The 21,355-nt window shown below is 39.3% G+C and overlaps 1 protein-coding gene across 2 annotated transcripts in view; it reads left to right on the top strand.

Annotated features, from left to right (window-relative positions):
- Positions 1-21,355, top strand: part of LOC124122120 (ankyrin repeat and SOCS box protein 13-like) — a 23,683-nt gene continuing 2,328 nt past the window's right edge. Inside the window, exons 1-5 of one of the 2 annotated variants that reach the window (XM_048396976.1) lie at positions 1-175; positions 2,109-2,296; positions 2,608-2,758; positions 3,616-3,750; positions 6,657-6,851. In XM_048396976.1, the coding sequence (XP_048252933.1) occupies positions 130-175; positions 2,109-2,296; positions 2,608-2,758; positions 3,616-3,750; positions 6,657-6,851 (715 nt within the window). In that variant the 5' untranslated portion in view covers positions 1-129. Of the gene's footprint in view, positions 180-2,108; positions 2,297-2,607; positions 2,759-3,615; positions 3,751-6,656; positions 6,852-21,355 lie in introns of both variants that reach the window. The other variant, XM_048396977.1, reaches the window with a different exon arrangement.

Genomic DNA, 21,355 nt, shown 5'->3' on the forward strand with positions numbered 1-21,355 from the left:
CCGCAGGAGTTGCCTCCCCTTCTCCGAAACCGACCATCCACAACCTTCAACCGCCGATGTAAATAAACACTGACAGCTACATCTTTATCAATAACTACCACATCAACTGTATTTGGAGATCAAATCAAAATGACACATTTCTGTCATGAAATTGAGGCAGATGTTCAAGAATTTAGTAAGTACGTTGCAAATCCTCTCCGTCTGGCATATGTCTAGATCTGCGGTTCATTGACTGATTGAGCCCGACATTGACAGAGAAAAGGGAAGCGTGCGTCCGGTGTAAGAAATCCCTCATTTCCTCTGTTATCTTCACAATATTTACGTGTAGATTAAGCAGAACAATAATTTTTAGTCATTCTAGTAAAAAATTAAACATTTATGTGTTCATTTCAAATAAATTATCCTCGACTCTATTGACTGCACTGTCAAAATCGTCTCCTCAAATCAAACCCTCAGTTTTGAGGGTGTCTCACGGGTTCTGATGTCTGTTTGGCTTGTCAGTGTACATTTAGCCTATGTATTCCAATGTTGCATGTTAATGTATATAATTGTTTGAATAATCGTTTTTGCAGTCTTTTCCACTGAATGTATATTAAACCAATATCTGCACTGTGATATTGGTTTAATATATCTTTACAAAAGAAAACCCACACAAAACACAAATCTTCCTTCTATAGTACCCCCTTTAGTTTGTAGATGCTTGTGACGTTCTATTTCTCTTTTGTAACTGAGAATATTCATTATTGCCGGGAACTCTCAGTCATAAATTTGGAAACCCTTGAAGATCTGGGTTAGAATTGGCCTTTAGCGATGCATGCTTGTCATAAGAGGCGACTAACGGAAGCGGGTGGTCACACTCTTTGGCGTGGTTCATGCATGTCATCGTATCCCAACTGCTCATGATTTCAATCACTGGATTGTCTGGTTCTGAATCAATTATTTAAAAACCACTGTAATACTGCTGATACTGCTGAGTGCAGTTTTAAACAACAAACAAAACAACAAACATACATTTCGTTGGATCAAAGGCATGAACAGGAAGGTCCCAAATGGTGCACTTTCCAAACATTCTATATGTCAGATTGGCAGATTGAAGAATATTAACCACTGACACCCTGAACTTTGAGAGTCTTTCATACCATATGCTTGTCGTAAGAGGCGACAGGATCAGGAGGTAAGGCCCACAGATTTGGTTGATGCATATCATTGTATCCCAGTTGCATGGATCGATGCTCATGATGTCAATCACCGGATTGTCTGTTCCAAACTCGTATATTTACGGACCGCCATCATATAGCTGGAATATTGTGGAATATTAAACAACAAACAAACAAACAGCAATCTTTTATACCAGAACAGAAATGCATAACATGCAATGTGCAGTTTTGATAAATTTAAGGAATCAAACAGCCTACAGGGTGCCTCAGGACATGACGTGTCAATCATTTCCATTCATTCTCAATTTCCCGAGGCAAGGGAGTTAACTGACTGCAAAAGTCCCGTTTCTACCCATAGCAAACAGGACTGGAATTCCAGAGTTATATTTTGGCTGGACAAACAAGTCTATGCATGGTCCAATCAAAATCGGGTAACAAACAAGACATACTGTTCATATACAACATGGATTTTCCAGTGCAGTTGGTCGACTGCAGGATTTGCACAGTATGTGTACCGTCAACAGGGGGTTTACAGATATTTTTCAAATCTATTCATGTTTTTAATCCAGGTGCTCAAGTGAGTTGATGTACTTCGCGAGGTAGGACCTGTTTTATTGCAATATAGATCTTGATTATCAATCAATCGTCTTGACTAGGCACCACCATTTTGTTTGAAGCAAATGCAAGTGATATGAGAGATGGAGTCTGAATGATCAATAGAAGGGACATAACTCGTAATAGGTGCTAGTGGCGTTAAGATCGAGCAACAGAATTCTAGCCTAGTTCAGCAAGGGTGGAAACTGGACTTTTATGGTCAGGTTACGCCCTTGCCTTGGGAAGATAGCCCATTCTCAATTCTTATCCGTATAGGCCACAACGTTTTGTTTCCGGTAAAACCATGACATCGATCATTGAAACCCAAATGTGAGCCTGATTTTGTTGTTGTAACAGTAACAACATACAGCTACCCCCTCCATGAAGCTGCACGGCAGGGCAAGGCCGATGTGGTCCGACATCTCACTGAGGAGAAGGACTTCTTTGTGAATCATCAAACGTTTGATCTGGTCACCCCACTCCATCATGCATGCTTGTATGGGAGACAGGAAGTCATCAAGATTCTCCTGGACAAAGGGGCCATGGTCAGTTTGCCTGGTCATAAGGAAATAATGTAATAAATCACCAGTCACAAAGTGTTATTAAATTATTAGTCATAAATCAAGTTTGAAGATTTTTAGTTGATTTCTACATAACTGATGTGAAATATTTACCTGGCAGTGTAATCAACTAAGCAATGAATGGGCAACAGAGGCGAAGTTTTTATCTTGAAGTGTTATCTTCATCAAGCTGTTGTAATTGTCTAATCACGTGTTAGTACAGTAGTGAGTCTATCAGATATAGAATTGCTCTAAGACATTTTCTACAATCCTTTAAAACTTTCTACTTCATTTAGGTTAACGCACGTAATATAGATGGTGCCACCCCTCTCTGCGACGCTTGTTGTTATGGTGACATAGAGGTTGTCCATCTGTTGTTGTCACATGGCGCCGATGTCAATCCTCCGCTACTGCTGTCATCACCGCTACACGAAGCAGTTCTTAGAGGTAGGTGTGTGTACATGTGACATTTACGTGTAGTCTTTTGATAACATTATAGCTTAATTATGAACATCATGCTTGTTACTGGTCCATGATATTGGTATCAGAAATTATTCTGTTAATTAAATAAGAATTAATTACATATATTCCTATGTTTTTATATTTTTTTAAGAATTATTAGTAAAAAATTAACTGTTGGGTACTAAAGATAGCTCTCATGATTTTACTAGTGCTTCATTAACTGAAGCATTCATTGAAACAGCCATCTGCATAATGCTACCCCTGCGTCACAGGGCCATATGACACAGTTGAACCAATCAACTCAACTCGAAAGGGTGCACGGGAATCACGCACGCACGAATATGGTGTTAGCGTTGGGCGTCTCAACGTGCGTGATTCCCGTGCACCCTTTCGAGTTGAGTTGATTGGTTCAACTGTGTCATATGGCCCTGTGACGCAGGGGTAGCATTATGCAGATGGCTGTTTCAATGAAAGCTCGTTCCACCCGTGATGAACAGGTCTGGTTGTTGATGAAATATAGTGATAGCTAAATACACAGATTTTTTATTCATGCACCGATTGTCTTTAAATGTAATATCCAGTTATGTATGACTGTTTAATAATCTCATACCAACTTTGACTGGAGTAGGTCCAATAGTTTTTCAGATATTGTAGTAAACGTCGGTACCTTAAATTACCTTCCAGACTATAGCCTAGCTGTACATTGAACGACTTATATTTGCCCTGATTGTGTGGATACCAGGTGCTAGAAATGAAAACAGGGGCCTTACAGAGATTCTAGATACAGACAGGTTTGTTTTGTCTTATGAAGTTAATACATTTTTTTGTTTACTTTTAAACAGATAATTGGCAGTGTGCCAGTGTTCTACTCGATGCGGGGGCTAATCTGAATGCGACGGACTGTCATTACGGCACCCCGCTGCATGTTGCTGCATACAAGGGCAACCAGGCTTGTGCCGAGGTGCTGCTACTAGCAGGTGAGATGCAGATCTTCACACATCAACCGCCTTGTACACATTTGTACTAATCATAACAGCCTTGTACACATTTGTACAACTCATAACAGCCTTGTACACATTTGTACAACTCATAACAGCCTTGTACACATTTGTACAAATCATAACAGCCTTGTACACATTTGTACAACTCATAACAGCCTTGTACACATTTGTACAAATCATAACAGCCTTGTACACATTTGTACAAATCATAACAGCCTTGTACACATTTGTACAACTCATAACAGCCTTGTACACATTTGTGCGAATCATAACAGCCTTGTACACATTTGTACTATAAGGGTAACGCTATATTTCAGGGCATTATCATTTGCAGACGCCCAAGGTCTTACCATTAGCTGCCCTATGAAGGAAGGCAGTTGAAAAGACCGAGGGATTCTGCAAATAATAATGCCCTGAAATATAGCATTACCGTTATTATAGCTAAAATGGAAAGAATTTGTTATCAAATAGAAGTAAACAACAACATCGGTTTTGAAACATTTACTACAATCAACACACAATGAATGTCACTGACCCACTTTTACAAATATAGCAACGTCATAGAACAAACCAGATGACGTCAAAAACTGACTCCTTATGATGTCACCTACCAACGGGCGTGATAATGGCCCATCGTCAAGCAATATGAGGGCATCATCAAGTTACAGTGGCCCGCTCATTTCTGATGACATGCGGGCGGTTTAATCATAATACTATCCATTTTAGCTGTAAAAAGTAATAACTGAGTTGTACACACATAAAAATAATAACCTTGTACACATTTGTACCAAACTTAAACAGCCTTGTACACATTTGTGCAAAATGATAAAAGCCTCCTACACACTGTACAGAATATAGTAAAAGCCTTGCTTAAGTTTGGTGTATGTTTTGTAAGCAACACTATCATACCTCAATGTCAGAATGATGAGATCTGAATAGTTCACGTGACTTTGATAAAATACTATGTATCCTGCCTAGGAGGGTAATAGATTTCTGAGCGGGAGAATAAATCCCTTATACCCCACCAGGAAAAACACAGGCTGCACATGGATTTCTGAGAGGGAGAATAGTGAGTGAGTGAGTGAGTGAGTGAGTTGGGTTTAACGCCGCTCTTAACAGTATTCCAGTTATATCACGGCGTGTCAGCTTAATGTGGCAGGAAGGCCCGAAGTGATGCAGGTCTAGGACTTTTACCACGGTGAAACCCACGAGCACGGGTATGGTGCTGACACACCTAGAAACATAATCAGGGCGAACCGGGATTTGAACCCACAATCATAGGTTTCTGGCGTGCCCAAGGGACGCAACCCTGCACACCAAATCGCGTTGCCTTAGATGACTGGGCCACCCGTGCCCCCTGGGAGGGAGAATAAATCCCTTATACCCGCTTTTTCATCTGACATAGCACAAGTTAACTTCAGCTCAATTAAACATCAGTTTTATATCAATTTTGAATTTGTTTTTGTTCTTTTACAATGGCAGATAAAAACATGTCGGTAAGATAAATTTGTTGTGGCAGGATGACTCGGGGTACATGTGGTTTTATGCTTCCATGTGGGACACATAAAACCACATGTCCCCCGAGTGATCCTGCTACAACTTACACTGTTGCCATGATTACAGTTGTGTGCATGTCCAATATAAGGCAACAGCCACTTCATTTTAAAAACACTCTCTACAGGCACTCTGCTTCTGTTCAAGGACACCCAAGTAGCATATTTTCCAAACTTAAACAGAAAAGAGGCCATCTGCCCAATAAATTTCTCACTAAACAATGTAAGTGAGCCAATAGTGTTATTTATTCAGATCAGTACAACAATGGAGAAGTTATCTCCCTTTGTCCATCAACCTACTCAGATGGTGGCATCCTCGGTAATAAAAGGGATTTATGATTTCTCCTTGCGGCAGTTTGACATCAATGGGATGAGGATTGTTTAAAAAAGTATTCTTAATTCTTGTGTGGAGGATTTTGTTTCTGTATTTTATTTTTTTGGATAGATTACAAATTTAGAAAGTAAACTGGTTCTGATGTTCCATATGATATCTTGTGACTACTCCCCCTGCATCTCAAAACAGGAGTTCATGGTGATCAGGGCTAGGGCCCCCTTAAATATAATGCACTATGAATACAATTCCAGTGCAAGAACAAAATTTATGTTCAAGAGTCATTTTCGCAACAGTGATTAAACTCTTTCCAATAAATGTGGGGGAAAGTTAAAGGGAGTGGTCATAAGAAACAAATATATTTTAAAAGCGTTATCGAGCCTTTCTTCTGTGGGGAAACACAGGGTACATGCCACTGGATATAAAACATCAACTTCAGGGGGGAATCAGTCGTGATTATCTGCAGAAGGGGGGCACAGGTGGCCCAGTCGTCTAAGGCGCCGCGATTGTGCTGTACAGTGCTGTGTCCCTTGGGCACACCCGAAACCTATGATTGTGGGTTCGATTCCCAGTTCGCCCCAATTATGTTTCTAGGTTTGTCAGCACCATACCCGTGCTCGTGGGTTTCACCGAAGTGGTAAACGTCTGAGACCTGCATCACTTCAGGCTTTCCTCCCACATTAAGCTGACACGCCGCGATATAACTGGAATACTGTTAAAAGCGGCATCACACCCAACTCACTCAGTCATTATCTGCCGAAACATATTCCATAGGGTGTAAGAAAATAAAGTAGTGATGAAAATTGTAGGAATGGAACAGCACTGATGACGCCAGGTGTCATGGAGAAATAGGGTGGGGGGAGGGGGGGAGTGACCGGGGTGTGTGTTTAAATTGAGTTGTGAATTACTTGACTGTTATAGAATAATGACTTCTCCCTTGGAACCTGGCCGGTTTCTTTCTGTCCAATGATTGTGATCATGAGTAAACATCTCCACAGGTGCCGACGTTAATACTCGTCAGATCCACAAGATGCCGATCCATGACGTAGCCCGGCTCCAGGACTGTGAGTTTCTGTCTCTTCTCCTGGAGCATGGAGCCAACGTGTACGCCCGCGACAACCACGGCCGGTCCCCGCGGGACTTGGTCCCCAGCAGCACCTCGCCAGCTAAACAACTCCTGCTGCACTGGGAGAGTAAGATTTGTTTATTTGTTTGTTTGTTTGTTTGTTTGTTTGTTTGATGCCACACTCAGCAATATTCCAGCTATATAACAGTGGTCTGTAAATAATTGAGTCTGGACCAGACAATCCAGTGATTGACATCATGAGCATCGACCTAAGAAATTGGGATACAATGACATGCATCAACCAAGTCAGAGAACCTCACCACCTGATCTCGTAAGTCGCCTCTTTCGACAAGCATGGGTTGCTGAAGACCTATTCTACCCTGGATCTTCACTGGACGGGCGAGTAAAACAATACACCAACACAGATTACTCTTCAAACAAACTATTGTTGATCTGTTTTAGTTACCCTGCAGGGAAGTTACTATTTTGGAAAGATCAAACCAAATACCAACAAATAAGGACAAATAAATGAAAATAGTAAAAAAGTTAGATTTTGATTTTTGATTAATTTTTTTTTAAGTATATATGAAATGACACACTTGAATTACACTCAACAAGGAGTGAGGTGCATGCTTCCTTTGAACTGCCTACTACACCTGTCAAAGGATTAGTACACCATATGTGTACATCCCTCTCTCCCCCCGTGCACTTTACACCTTATAATTCTGATGTACATACCCGCTGATTACAATATCCTTTACACCTGCCAGGTGTGCTGTACAGGTAGATACATACCTGACATATGTGTACATCCCTCCCTCCCCCCGTGCACTTTACACCTTATAATTCTGATGTACATACCTGCTGATTACAATATCCTTTACACCTGCCAGGTGTGCTGTACAGGTAGATACATACCTGACATATGTGTACATCCCTCCCTCCCCCCGTGCACTTTACACCTTATAATTCTGATGTACATACCTGCTGATTACAATATCCTTTACACCTGCCAGGTGTGCTGTACAGGTAGATACATACCTGACATATGTGTACATCCCTCCCTCCCCCCGTGCACTTTACACCTTATAATTCTGATGTACATACCTGCTGATTACAATATCCTTTACACCTGCCGGGTGTGCTGTACAGGTAGATACATACCTGACATATGTGTACATCCCTCCCTCCCCCCGTGCACTTTACACCTTATAATTCTGATGTACATACCTGCTGATAACAATATCCTTTACACCTGCCAGGTGTGCTGTACAGGTAGATACATACCTGACATATGTGTACATCCCTCCCTCCCCCCGTGCACTTTACACCTTATAATTCTGATGTACATACCTGCTGATTACAATATCCTTTACACCTGCCAGGTGTGCTGTACAGGTAGATACATACCTGACATATGTGTACATCCCTCCCTCCCCCCGTGCACTTTACACCTTATAATTCTGATGTACATACCTGCTGATTACAATATCCTTTACACCTGCCAGGTGTGCTGTACAGGTAGATACATACCTGACATATGTGTACATCCCTCCCTCCCCCCGTGCACTTTACACCTTATAATTCTGATGTACATACCTGCTGATTACAATATCCTTTACACCTGCCAGGTGTGCTGTACAGGTAGATACATACCTGACATATGTGTACATCCCTCCCTCCCCCCGTGCACTTCACTTCACACCTTATAATTCTGATGTACATACCTGTTGATTACAATATCCTTTACACCTGCCAGGTGTGCTGTACAGGTAGATACGTACCTGACATATGTGTACATCCCTCCCTCCCCCCGTGCACTTTACACCTTATAATTCTGATGTACATACCTGCTGATTACAATATCCTTTACACCTGCCAGGTGTGCTGTACAGGTAGATACATACCTGACATATGTGTACATCCCTCCCTCCCCCCGTGCACTTTACACCTTATAATTCTGATGTACATACCTGCTGATTACAATATCCTTTACACCTGCCAGGTGTGCTGTACAGGTAGATACATACCTGACATATGTGTACATCCCTCCCTCCCCCCGTGCACTTCACTTCACACCTTATAATTCTGATGTACATACCTGTTGATTACAATATCCTTTACACCTGCCAGGTGTGCTGTACAGGTAGATACGTACCTGACATATGTGTACATCCCTCCCTCCCCCCGTGCACTTCACTTCACACCTTATAATTCTGATGTACGTACCTGTTGATTACAATATCCTTTACACCTGCCAGGTGTGCTGTACAGGTAGATACGTACCTGACATATGTGTACAATACCTATCCCTGATTCATTTACACCAAACCTTCTACATTTCTGTTCCACGTTGATTACAATATGTTCCATGTTGTTTCACCTGCCATGTGTTACAGGTAGACATTCACCTCGACAGATTTACCTGTGGCACACTAAAACACACATTCAGCTAACCACTGCATCATTATTTCAAGATGAGATTAGAGTCATGACAATCTCTTCTATGGAACTGCATCCTTATGTATGTATAAGTGTGTATTGGAACAGTTCTACCTGTATGGGACCGCCTCTGTTGTCTAGTGTTAGAGCAGCCGACCAGATAACAGAAGGTCCAGGTTTGATCTTCGAACATGGACTAGTACAAGGTGAGGTGAAATTGGGTTTAACGTTGCGTCCAAGATTATTGCACTTATATAGCGACGTGCATGCATGTGTGTGTATGTGTGGCTGCTTGTACTTGTCCGGACTGATACCGATTTATAGTGCTAGCACTCTGAGATACCATGCCGCAGTTTAACATGAATACCCCACTCAGACACAGTATACTCCGAGCCGACCAGTCCTTGTTTAGCCCCTTAATGCCGAGCGCCAGACAGGGTAACAACAAGTACCATATTTTAAAGTCTTTTGGTATGACGCGGCCGGGGATCGAACCCCGGACCTTCCGCTCTCCTGGCGGGCGCTCTACCACTAGACCACGGAGGCGGTCAGACTAGTACAAGCAGAACCACACACATGTATGCACGTCGCTACGTAAGTGCAATAATCTTGAACTCGACGTTAAACCCCATTTCACCTCACATCTACCTGTCTGCCAATTTTCGAACTGATGTATGAAATATTGGCTAGTTCTGGGATTCTAATTTGGGGATAGTAAATGATAAAGTCAATGATAGTATTCAAGTTCCATGTGCAGATTTTCTTACTATCAGTCGAATATTTTAATTACTCTGTACTGCAGCAAAGATTGAAATGAAAATATTTTTCTAACCACTTAATGAATGCTCATTATACCTTGTGCCCCAGTAGTAAGGAATACCATCAGACTGTTGCTTAGTCTTTGAAAATATATAATTAAATAGAAACAAGCAACTAAATTTTTTCAAAAGGAGCCTCAGTGTGATGGGAATTTCAGAACCTATGAAAAATCTAGACTTGCTTCATTTAGAGTAATAGCATTACAGTATAGTCAGGGCTTGACAGAAGGAAAAATAATAAGGTTCATAATGTCGTTTTGGCGAAATCTGTGTCCTCTGGTCTCATTTACATTCCCATCTTTGATCTGCTTCCCCTAATCTGCAGATTATCCAGGGAGTTAATCCTTCTCACTACGGTTTATGTTGCTGTCCTTCACCATCAGACAATTACACCTCCAACCCGCCCAACAATGCCAAATGACAACTAGCTCGTGACACCTCAAACTGTCCCTACACCATCAGACAACAACTAACTCACGACACCTCAAACTGGCCCTACGCAACTAGCCCGTGACACATCAAACTGAATGGGTTAAAGAAGTGTGGAGGTGTGATTTCAGTCAGGTTCCGGGTGGCCTCAGTACCCACATCCATGCCGTGTTACAGGGGGATTTATTTGTGTGACCTTGTCCTTTGTTGTACTGTTCTCCTATTCAGCCTGGTAAAATCCTAGTGAAAATAATAGCCATGGTTCTGGCTGGTTTTCAGGCATTGCCTCTCAGTTAAAGAACCTTAAGAGAAAATATAATTTAAACACACCGTTACACACGGAAAATGGACTGCCCACAGGCCTTTAGCATAATTCACCAGTCAATGGCATTCAACAAATATTCTGTGCATCAATTTCTGACCTCTGGCTACAGTTTTGTATTATCATGACCTTTACAGTTATTGATAAATCTTGTTGTTTATGATATTAATTGTGAACCAGTGATATGTTAAATGTGATGCTTGGAGTGTATTACCGGTATCAAGCCTGCCTGTCACACATCAGTGAGTGAGTGAGTTTGGTTTTACGCCGCTTTTAGCAATATTCCAGCAATATCACGGCGGGGGACACCAGAAATGGGCTTCACACATTGTACCCATGTCGGGAATCGAACCCAGGTCTTCGGCGTGACGAGCGAACGCTTTAACCACTAGGCTACCCGACCGCCCCTCACACATCAGGATTATCAGTGGGGAGATATGTTTGTACAGGCCTGTGAACTGTTGATCCAGCCCGTTTATTGAAAGTGTTGAAAATATGTACTGTATAAACCAGACATGTTAGACACATACGTATATATGAATTGAAAACTTCATTAGCCCCACCTTACCTAACTCTACCAGTGCTAAGAAAAATACCAGGAATCCAGACTTATGTAATGCAAAACTTGCAAGAAATTAGTTGCAGAATCAACAATTATTGTGATTTTGTACCCTCAACTTCTGGATTGTGGAATAACTTGGGTTCAATACAAAAGCATGCCAACTTGAAAGGCATTCAGAAACTATCCAGGGCCCTGTTCTACAAGGCGATCGTAGTGCTACGACAGTCGTATGTCCATGTTAAAGTATGGGAGTTACGATCACCTTAGTCCTACGACAGTTGTAAATCTGTGTTAAAGTATTGCAGTTACGATCACCTTAACACTATGACAGTCGTAAATCTATGTTAAAGTATTGTAGTTACAATCACCTTAACACTATGACAGTCGTAAGTCTATGTTAAAGTATTGGAGTAACGATCACCTTAACACTATGACAGTCGTAAGTCTATGTTAAAGTATTGGAGTTACGATCACCTTAGCACTATGACAGTCGTAAATCTATGTTAAAGTATTGTAGTTACAATCACCTTAACACTATGACAGTCGTAAGTCTATGTTAAAGTATTGGAGTTACGATCACCTTAACACTATGACAGTCGTAAGTCTATGTTAAAGTATTGGAGTTACGATCACCTTAGCACTATGACAGTCGTAAGTCAATGTTAAAGTATTGGAGTTACGATCACCTTAACACTATGACAGTCGTAAGTCAATGTTAAAGTATGGGAGTTACGATCACCTTAACACTATGACAGTCGTAAGTCAATGTTAAAGTATTGCAGTTACAATCACCTTAACACTATGACAGTCGTAAGCCAATGTTAAAGTATTGCAGTTACGATCACCTTAACACTATGACAGTCGTAAGTCAATGTTAAAGTATTGCAGTTACGATCACCTTAACACTATGACGGTCGTAAGTCAATGTTAAAGTATTGGAGTTACGATCACCTTAGCACTATGACAGTCGTAAGTCAATGTTAAAGTATTGGAGTTACGATCACCTTAGCACTATGACAGTCGTAAGTCAATGTTAAAGTATTGGAGTTACGATCACCTTAACACTATGACAGTCGTAAGTCAATGTTAAAGTATTGGAGTTACGATCACCTTAGCACTATGACAGTCGTAAGTCAATGTTAAAGTATTGCAGTTACGATCACCTTAACACTATGACAGTCGTAAGTCAATGTTAAAGTATTGGAGTTACGATCACCTTAGCACTATGACAGTCGTAAGTCAATGTTAAAGTATTGCAGTTACGATCACCTTAACACTATGACAGTCGTAAGTCAATGTTAAAGTATTGGAGTTACGATCACCTTAGCACTATGACAGTCGTAAGTCAATGTTAAAGTATTGCAGTTACGATCACCTTAACACTACAATCGCTTTGTGGAACAGGGCCCTTCAAATTCACTGTTTTTACCAAGAGAAAGAAATGTACAAATTATCCTTTTCAAATTTAGCTTAGAGTGTTCTGAAGTTAAATCTGTAAGATAGACACATTTCATCTGACCCACCTGTGGTCATGTGTATGAAGATGTTGCATGTTGCCAGGGCCCCGTTGTACAAAATGATCTTAGCGCTACGACTGTCATGAGCCTATGTTAAAGTATGGGAGTTAAGATCACCTTAGTGCTAAAATAACTTTGTGCAACAGGGCCTGTCCAACTGCCCTCTATAATCTGATCATAGGAGAGACACATTAAATAAAAACTGAGTGACATTAGTGATGTCTTCAATAGTTCCACAAAAATAAATGGATAGAATGATCCAATCTATGAGTTCATTATTAACACTAACACACAAAAAGGATTTAATTTATAATGTCACTAGTACATACTACAGACTTTATGTCTTTGAATGGCATCTACAGACTTTAGGACTATACATGCACATGATTATGCCCTGATGGTGATGGTGATGATGCTGTTGCTGTGGCTGCTGATGCTGCTGCTGATGATGATGATGGTGATAATGATGATGATGATCATGATGACGACAACGATGATGATGATTGTGATGGTGATGGTGATGATGATGGTGCTGTGGCTGCTGATTTTGTTTTAGATATTCTATTTGTGATACATATATTGCTAAAAGTGGTGTAAAACCTAAGTCTGTCCTGTATGACTTAAAATTCAAAATAATCTAAACTCCCATCGTGCTGCTGTTTTCTGTTGTTTGCTGCTGCTGCTGCTGCTGCTGATGATGATGATAAAAACATTTGTTTTTTATTTACTTTATATGTAATGAAAATCTTTTCACATGTAGGTATATTTCAAATAGCCTCCAGGGAATTATAAGGGTAATCTGTTTTCAATAGACACCTCAATCTCTGTCCAACACAGTACCCAAAGTCCTGTGTATTTATTGTTTCCCTGCAACAAACATAAGGTGGACATCCTTCAGGCCATAGCGTCATTCCTTTCTCACACAGCATCATGAACACCCCTGCGAAGGAAGTACTGTTATGCCATCAAGGGTTACTACAAAAAGTGTAAACATTTCCTGTTTAAAGCTAATGGCACAGTGTTCATTTACATAAAACAGGTAACAATACATATTGTATTTTATTTACCCTCCCCGGGACAACCATGGCATGGAAGTAGTGATCAGGTGAATAATCTCCAGACCAAACACTCCCCCGTGACCTACAGTGATGCCCGAGGGATGAGCTCTAATGCCTGTCTTCTGTCCCCACACTCTGTTATCTAGCTCACCACGGTGTCATTCTAACACAGGCATATCAGTAACACCTATACTTTGAGGTGGCATGCAGAACAGGGGCCATCATTTGAATAAAGATCTGTGTTAACTGTGAATCAGGAAGAAGAAATTAAGGAAGCATTACAGTGAAACTATACAAATAACTGGCATGAAAGGGTCTTGTGAAATCTTTTGTGTAACCAGAGGCCATATATATGGTCTCTGGTGTAACTAAATATGACAAAATTTCAGGATTTGCTGTTACATGTTTATTGTAACCAGTTCAATATATCACTTAGTTTGCTTCTTTAAATATTAAATTTGGTTATTAATATATTTATTGTAACCAGTTCAATATATCACTTAGTTTGCTTCTTTTAATATTAAATTTGGTTATTAATATATTTATTGTAACCAGTTCAATATATCACTTAGTTTGCTTCTTTTAATATTAAATTTGGTTATTAATATATTTATTGTAACCAGTTCAATATATCACTTAGTTTGCTTCTTTTAATATTAAATTTGGTTATTAATATATTTTATACAGCTTTTAAGGAATGTGTTAGCTAGAATATCACAGATATGTTTAGGGAAATATTGCAAACAAGTTTATCGCAGATATGTTTCAGGAAATATTGCAAACCATATTTGAGCAGATCCTAGTACCTGGATACCTGCAGTATATAAATGTATATAAATCAAAAATAATATAAATTTTGTAAAATCAAACCCTATATTTTGTAAAAGTAGAATCAATATAATCAAAAGTGACCTTAACTGACTCTTCACTTGTCTTCATGTTATTTCAACACTCTTTTTCCAGTAAAAAATATAAATCAGACCTTTCCAAAATAATATCCTTAAATCCTGGATTTGATATTTACCATATTCGACGTAATAAGCGCCCAGGGCGCTCTCAAAATTAGAAATAGGGGGCTCTTATTAGAATATTATTTTGGTTTGAAAAAAACAGAGTTAAAAGATAAAGTTTGTGGTGTATGCTGACAGCCTGAAATGTTTATACACGACAGATATATTTTTCCAGAATTTATTTGCCCATAAAGGGTGCATATAACACATGAGTGCGTATTATACGCGAATAAATAAGTCTTGTGTACATTGATCAATCGGAAGGGGTGCTAATTGGGTTTGTTCACTAGCCAATATATTAGCAAATATCGCCGTGGGCGCTTATTAGAGCGGGGCGCTTATTACATCGAATCCTTAACTCAACATTTTGAAAAAGCAGCAACAAAATATTAATAGAGGTGCAGTGTTCAGTTGAAAGCATACTACAGCATAGGTGTGTTCTTAAATGTTAAATCAGACTGAAATAGAACAGTAAATTTTAAGTCAACAAGTATTTAAAAATGATGTACTGAACTCTTTAGTCTGTCATACAGACCCTAAAACAAATAATCCTATACAATGAATACAGCTCATGCAAGTCTATAATAGTCGGCAAGTCAAGCTTGCTGCAGTTTCAGGATAGAGAAAGTCTCTCAGCTCCTTTGTATTATATCTTAGTAAGATAATTTAACCTTATTTTCTATAAAATATATATTTTTCAGAGACTAGATGTTAGTTTATGGACTCCTGTTATGATGCTGGATCTTGTTTTCAATGTCTTCACTTAGAACACACAAACAATAAGGGGGTGGTCGGGTAGCCTAGTGGTTAAAGCGTTCGCTCGTCACGCCGAAGACCCGGGTTCGATTCCCGACATGGGTACAATGTGTGAAGCCCATTTCTGGTGTCCCCCGCCGTGATATTGCTGGAATATTGCTAAAAGCGGCGTAAAACCATACTCACTCACTCACTCACAAACAATAAAATTGCGATGGCCTAAGAATAAAAAGACAATAAAGCCTATGACATTCTGTATGGAATTATTGGCTTCAGTATGCTCTCAACATTAAGATTCCAGGCACAAGGTCAGTTTCAAACCCCTGGTCTGCAGCAGGGGCAGTTGCTGGGTCCATGTTTGTTAAGTAAACCTGCGCATATTTTCAATACAGGGGTCATGTTATAACTCTGTTTATCAGGAACACAGATACCATCCAGTGATGTAATTTATGAGTGGTCAGTCTGACCAGGGCTATAAAGAATGTCAGTGAAATCTAGGTTAATCCTACAATGGTCGTGGTTGTCACGGGGACACAATGAAGGGGTGGGAGGACATCATGGCGGTTTACCCTGGAGTTCATCTTCCCCAGAGACAGACAAAACCATGGACTCCTCCTGTCCCATCTGTGGAGAAAGCCATTGTCATGTAATGTTGTAAAAGATCACACAACACGTTTTGACTTTCTACATTTCCTATGTTCAAGCAAGAAACAAATAAAAATACACCCAAAAAAACCCCAAAAAATTAGTCCAACTTTCTGAAGCAACCTTCCAGTCCAATGAATAGCATGATATTGTTTTGTTTAAATGTATTGGCCATGGATTTGATATGAGTCTGCAGATGTAGGAAGATGGTCAATGCTATCAAGACTATGTGGCATATGTAAGGAACCTTTTCGTGGAGGTATTCTACATTTAAAATATAACTGGATATCTAAGACCAACATTGTATAATATATAGGAATGACTTCCTGTCAAATTTCATTTTGTTCAAAACATTTCATATTCATTTCCGTGGCACAGATGTGAACTATTTGTATTGTCCAAACATTTGACCTTTGCTCCACCTTACTTCTGCCCCGTCATTGATGTAGGATTAAGTCAGTGCCACTTCGCTCCACTCCATTTACTCTCAAAGACCACAAACGGTGGTATACACAAGCAGATACAGAGTACAACATTTTGATATAAACAACTCCCCAAGAAGGAAGGAACTTAGCTCCAAATGGTTTTACTGAGTACATGAACCTTAGACAGATGGACAATAAATTGACAGGTTTTTCATATTTCTAATATTATTATTTGTCTGTATTGTACAGGTTTAAGGGTTAATCTAGGTTTAAACAGTGCTTCACGTAGTTTTACAGAGTACCTCAGACATGAGGACAATAAATCATGACAGGTTTTTCATATTTCTAATATTATTATTTGTCTATATTATACAAGTATAAGGGTTAATATGGGTTGTGTTACAGTGCTTCACATTGAAACAACACAACATTTCATATTCATTTCTGTTGCACCGATGTGAACCATTTCTATTTGTCAAAACATTTGACCTTGCCTCTACCTTACTCCTGCCCTGCCATTGATGTAGGATTAAGTCAGTGTCACTTGTATATTTATTGTTGACAATCTCCATTGTCCTCCCCAACCCAACCCCTCCAGGCTGTCCCCCATGGGGTGTGCCTCCACCTCCACCCAATTATCTCCCCTGACCCGCTCTCTGTTCCTCTTGGGCAGGATCCACTAACGTTCTCCTCATCACAATGGCAGCCTCCACACCTATGTAATCTCATTCTTATATGTTCTTTTGTAATCAAATGCATTTGCACACCTCTCTATACCCCCATTACATGGAACAATACAAAAATGGCGGCTGTCTTTTTTCTTTGATGGTACTTTTTTCTTTTGTTAAATGATCCGGAAAGTTGTGGGTGTTCATGTTCTGTGCTAATTAATGGTGCTGCTTCTTCATGTGGTTTTGATGTTGCTAATCTCTGCACCTCAAATAGGTCTTGATCACATATCACACTTTACTTGTGCACATTAAAGTCTCCTTATGCCAGCTCACTATAGGCAGATGGTTCTATTAGACCCAAAAGGATATTTGGAGATTAAAGAGTGTTACATATTATGTACCTTTGATCTTTACTCTTTTATGTTTGATTTTCATTTTTTTTTATTTCACAATGGGCCGACTATGGGCTTTCCTCTCATACAGAGTATTCTGGTGCCTGAGATCTGTTTTTGTCCAGTGACAAAATAGAACTCTCAAATGCCAAGCTTTGCTAATACATTGGCCAGTGAACAATCCCACTTAGCACCTCTTCCAAATGATCAATGTACACAAGACTTATTTATTCGTGTATAATACGCACTCGTGTGTTATATGCACCCCATATCATGGGCAATTAAATTCTGGAAAAATATATCTGTCGTGTCTAATACTCACAGACTTTTCTTTTGTATCATTTCAGGCTGTCAGCATAAACCACGAAATTAACAATCTTTTAACTATTTTTTTCACCAAAATGATTTTGTAATAAGAGCCCCCTATTTCTAATTTTGAGAGCGCCCTGGGCGCTTATTATGTCGAATACGGTACTGTTATTTGAGTGTCTTAAGCTCTTTCAGTATAATTCAAATTCCATGTATTACATTTATAAATTGTAAATATATTCTGGTTTTAAGAATATGTCAACATTGTCATTCAAAGATTTTTACCATACATTCTATTTAGTGTTCAAGTTATTGCTTAAAATGTTAAAAGAAACCATCTGATTTAATAATTAATGTCGGGGGATGAGGGGGGGTGTTGTTCTACAGATGCATCATTATGTATAGCAGCAAGTCAATTAATATCATATGGAACAGTTTTAATTGCTAGGTCCAATAGGGTTTAAAAGATCAAAGGATGTTTTCCCTTTGGTACCCATCACTATGGCAACTTGAAATCATCCAAATCCCTGCCACTCATCTGACCTTTTCACACTTGACCTCTGAATTCAACAGGTGTTTTACAAATGGCCCAATCTAAGCCTACTAAACAACAGATAGGAATAATGTGTGGTAGTTCACTTAATCCTACCCAGACTGCCAAGGCTTTGCTCTCTTTACTAGGTCTGCTGTATATTTATAAGTATTTAGTGATACTCACTTTCTACTTAACTCACATACACATTACAACACAACTAAATCAAGAACATGTTTCCTCAAAAGCTGAAATATATACAAGTATATATACACTTGTAATTTCTGAAATACATCTGCAAGTCTACACGTCATTAATATAAAATATCTTCACACACACATATTTATACATATACACACACGCCTTTTAGTTTATATTCGTTGGTTCAGAAACATTCTGGCTAAAATTCAATGCAGGTGGTCAAAAGCATTTGTTTTAGAATCATGATATATTCATTTGTAATATGCAACAGAAAAATAAATAAATGCATTAAAAAAAGGGATTTGTTTAATAATTTTCAAATTCTTGATGGGAAACCTTTTGTAAATCCTGTTCTCACATGCAGGACACCTTAAGCTCGGGGAGCTCTGGCGCATGCTTGACATCAATATGTCACACCATCATGGACGTATAACTGCAAAACAACACCAAAAGATCATTTATTCATTAGGATATATGTATCATAAACCATTTCTCACAAACAGTACTGATAAAATGTCCTGTATTTTTCATTTCACCTGATTGAAATTTTAATATTTTTTTTAGAGTCAACAATAAAAATTTGAATTTCATTTTGTTTGGTCAGTTGGTCTTTTAAACCAACTAAAGCAAAGATAAGGCCTACCGTATTCAACATAATAAGCGCCCAGGGCGCTCTCAAAATTAGAAATAGGGGGCTCTTATTAGAATAAAATTTTGGTGAAAAAAGAGAGTTAAAAGATCGTAAATTTCGTGGTTTATGCTGACAGCCTGAAATGATACAAAAGAAAAGTCTGTGAGTATTAGACACGACAGATATTTTTTTCCAGAATTTAATTGCCCATGATATGGGGTGCATATAACACACGAGTGTGTATTATACACGGATAAATAAGTCTTGTGTACATTGATCACTTGGAAGAGGTGCTAATTGGGATTGTTCACTGGCCAATATATATGCAAAAATCACCGTGGGCGCTTATTACGTGGAATACGGTAATAATCTTCCAAACAGATAGTTGATGCAAGGCTTGCTCTCTATACCCTCTGACCCAGTCTGTGTTAGACGGTGACTGTCAGTATATAAAAGCTAGGTGTGGTTCACTGGACATCTTCGTCATATCCATCATCTGTAGCCTCAAGCCGCGAATAGCTGGAATATTGCTGATGCGGCTTAAAGCAACATTTACTCACTACTCACTACTCATCTGTAGCCCCACCAGGCTGGTTTGCATCATGTTATAATTGATGTGAATGGGGGTGTTCCTGACATTTCCACATTACATATTCAAGCTGAATATATAGTATCATTCAAATGGTATTATGTACCCACAAAGTGTTAATTCTGGGCTGACAGATGTATTGTTTCTATAGTTGGAAGGAGCTCAGGCCTACATGCCGTTGTCTGCTAAAGCCACACTAGTTTTACTTGCTTTACGGATCCACTGACTGTAAATGTTGTTGAAATGGAAAAAAATCTTTTTCAGAGTTCCTGCTGATAAGCTAATAGCATATTGCACCAAAAAAATATTTTCTAAACAAGGACTCACTGAAGTTAACATCTTAAACATGGGAATGAAAATAAAGTTTGTTGTCCCTGAAATTGATAGGATGCATTGATTCACAACAGAATTCCCACTTGATTCATCAGGTTTGCATTGCTTAAAGCAACAGCTGTGTTGCAGGCTCCCCCCACACACACACACATAACACATTAAACCATTTTATTTTTTTTAATGTCAGCCGACCTGAAGTGAAGCAAAAAACTGAAGAAAAAGTGAAATGCTTTTTTTAAATTTCCACCTACTGACAGGTATTTTCGTGTTAAATATCTGTAAAGCAAGTTTAAAAAGAGTGTGGCCTAACTTGTTTGATGTAGATTCAGTTGAACAGTCCATCATTACCCTAGTTACACTGACAAATGTCTTCACTCGTGGGGCTAATCAGGGTTGAGACTCGGGGGACAAGAGCGTGGATCATGGTCTTCCTTTAACAAAAAGCTCACTGCCATCTCTGAATACAAAGACTTTACCCACAATGCCATCTCTGTTCAAGGCCAGACACAGCCAGCAGCTTGCTAGTCTTGATACTAGTAATGTTCTGGAAGGACAGACCCTTTTCTCCCCAGATCAAAAGAGACCAGAAGTTGGATGTAACCACGGACTTGTATAGGTCCGTGATGTAACTCATGGTTTCCGAGCCTGTTGCCGGAACCCGACACCACTATTCATTATACAAATTCCCTTGTGCTGGAAAAGGAAATTAAAACTGATTTTATCATGGATCAGTTTTAAATTTTGATGTCATGCTCACTGACTCGGGAGGTAATACCCGTGATTCTATTTCCGAATGGAGTTCAATCAAATACTCATTACACTGAACAAACCCAAGAAATTAAACCTGATCTTATTTAATATTTTCAAAATTGAGGTTGATATGCTCTCTGAATCAGGAGGCAATAACTGTGATTCTATTTTTTAATGATGCTCAATCCAACACTCATTACATAGAACAGTATCGCTTTACATTCCGTATCCCCCAATTT

This window comes from Haliotis rufescens, unplaced genomic scaffold, assembly GCF_023055435.1.
Source record: "Haliotis rufescens isolate VD_foot unplaced genomic scaffold, xgHalRufe1.0.p SCAF_16, whole genome shotgun sequence".
NCBI classification, from domain to species: domain Eukaryota; kingdom Metazoa; phylum Mollusca; class Gastropoda; order Lepetellida; family Haliotidae; genus Haliotis; species Haliotis rufescens.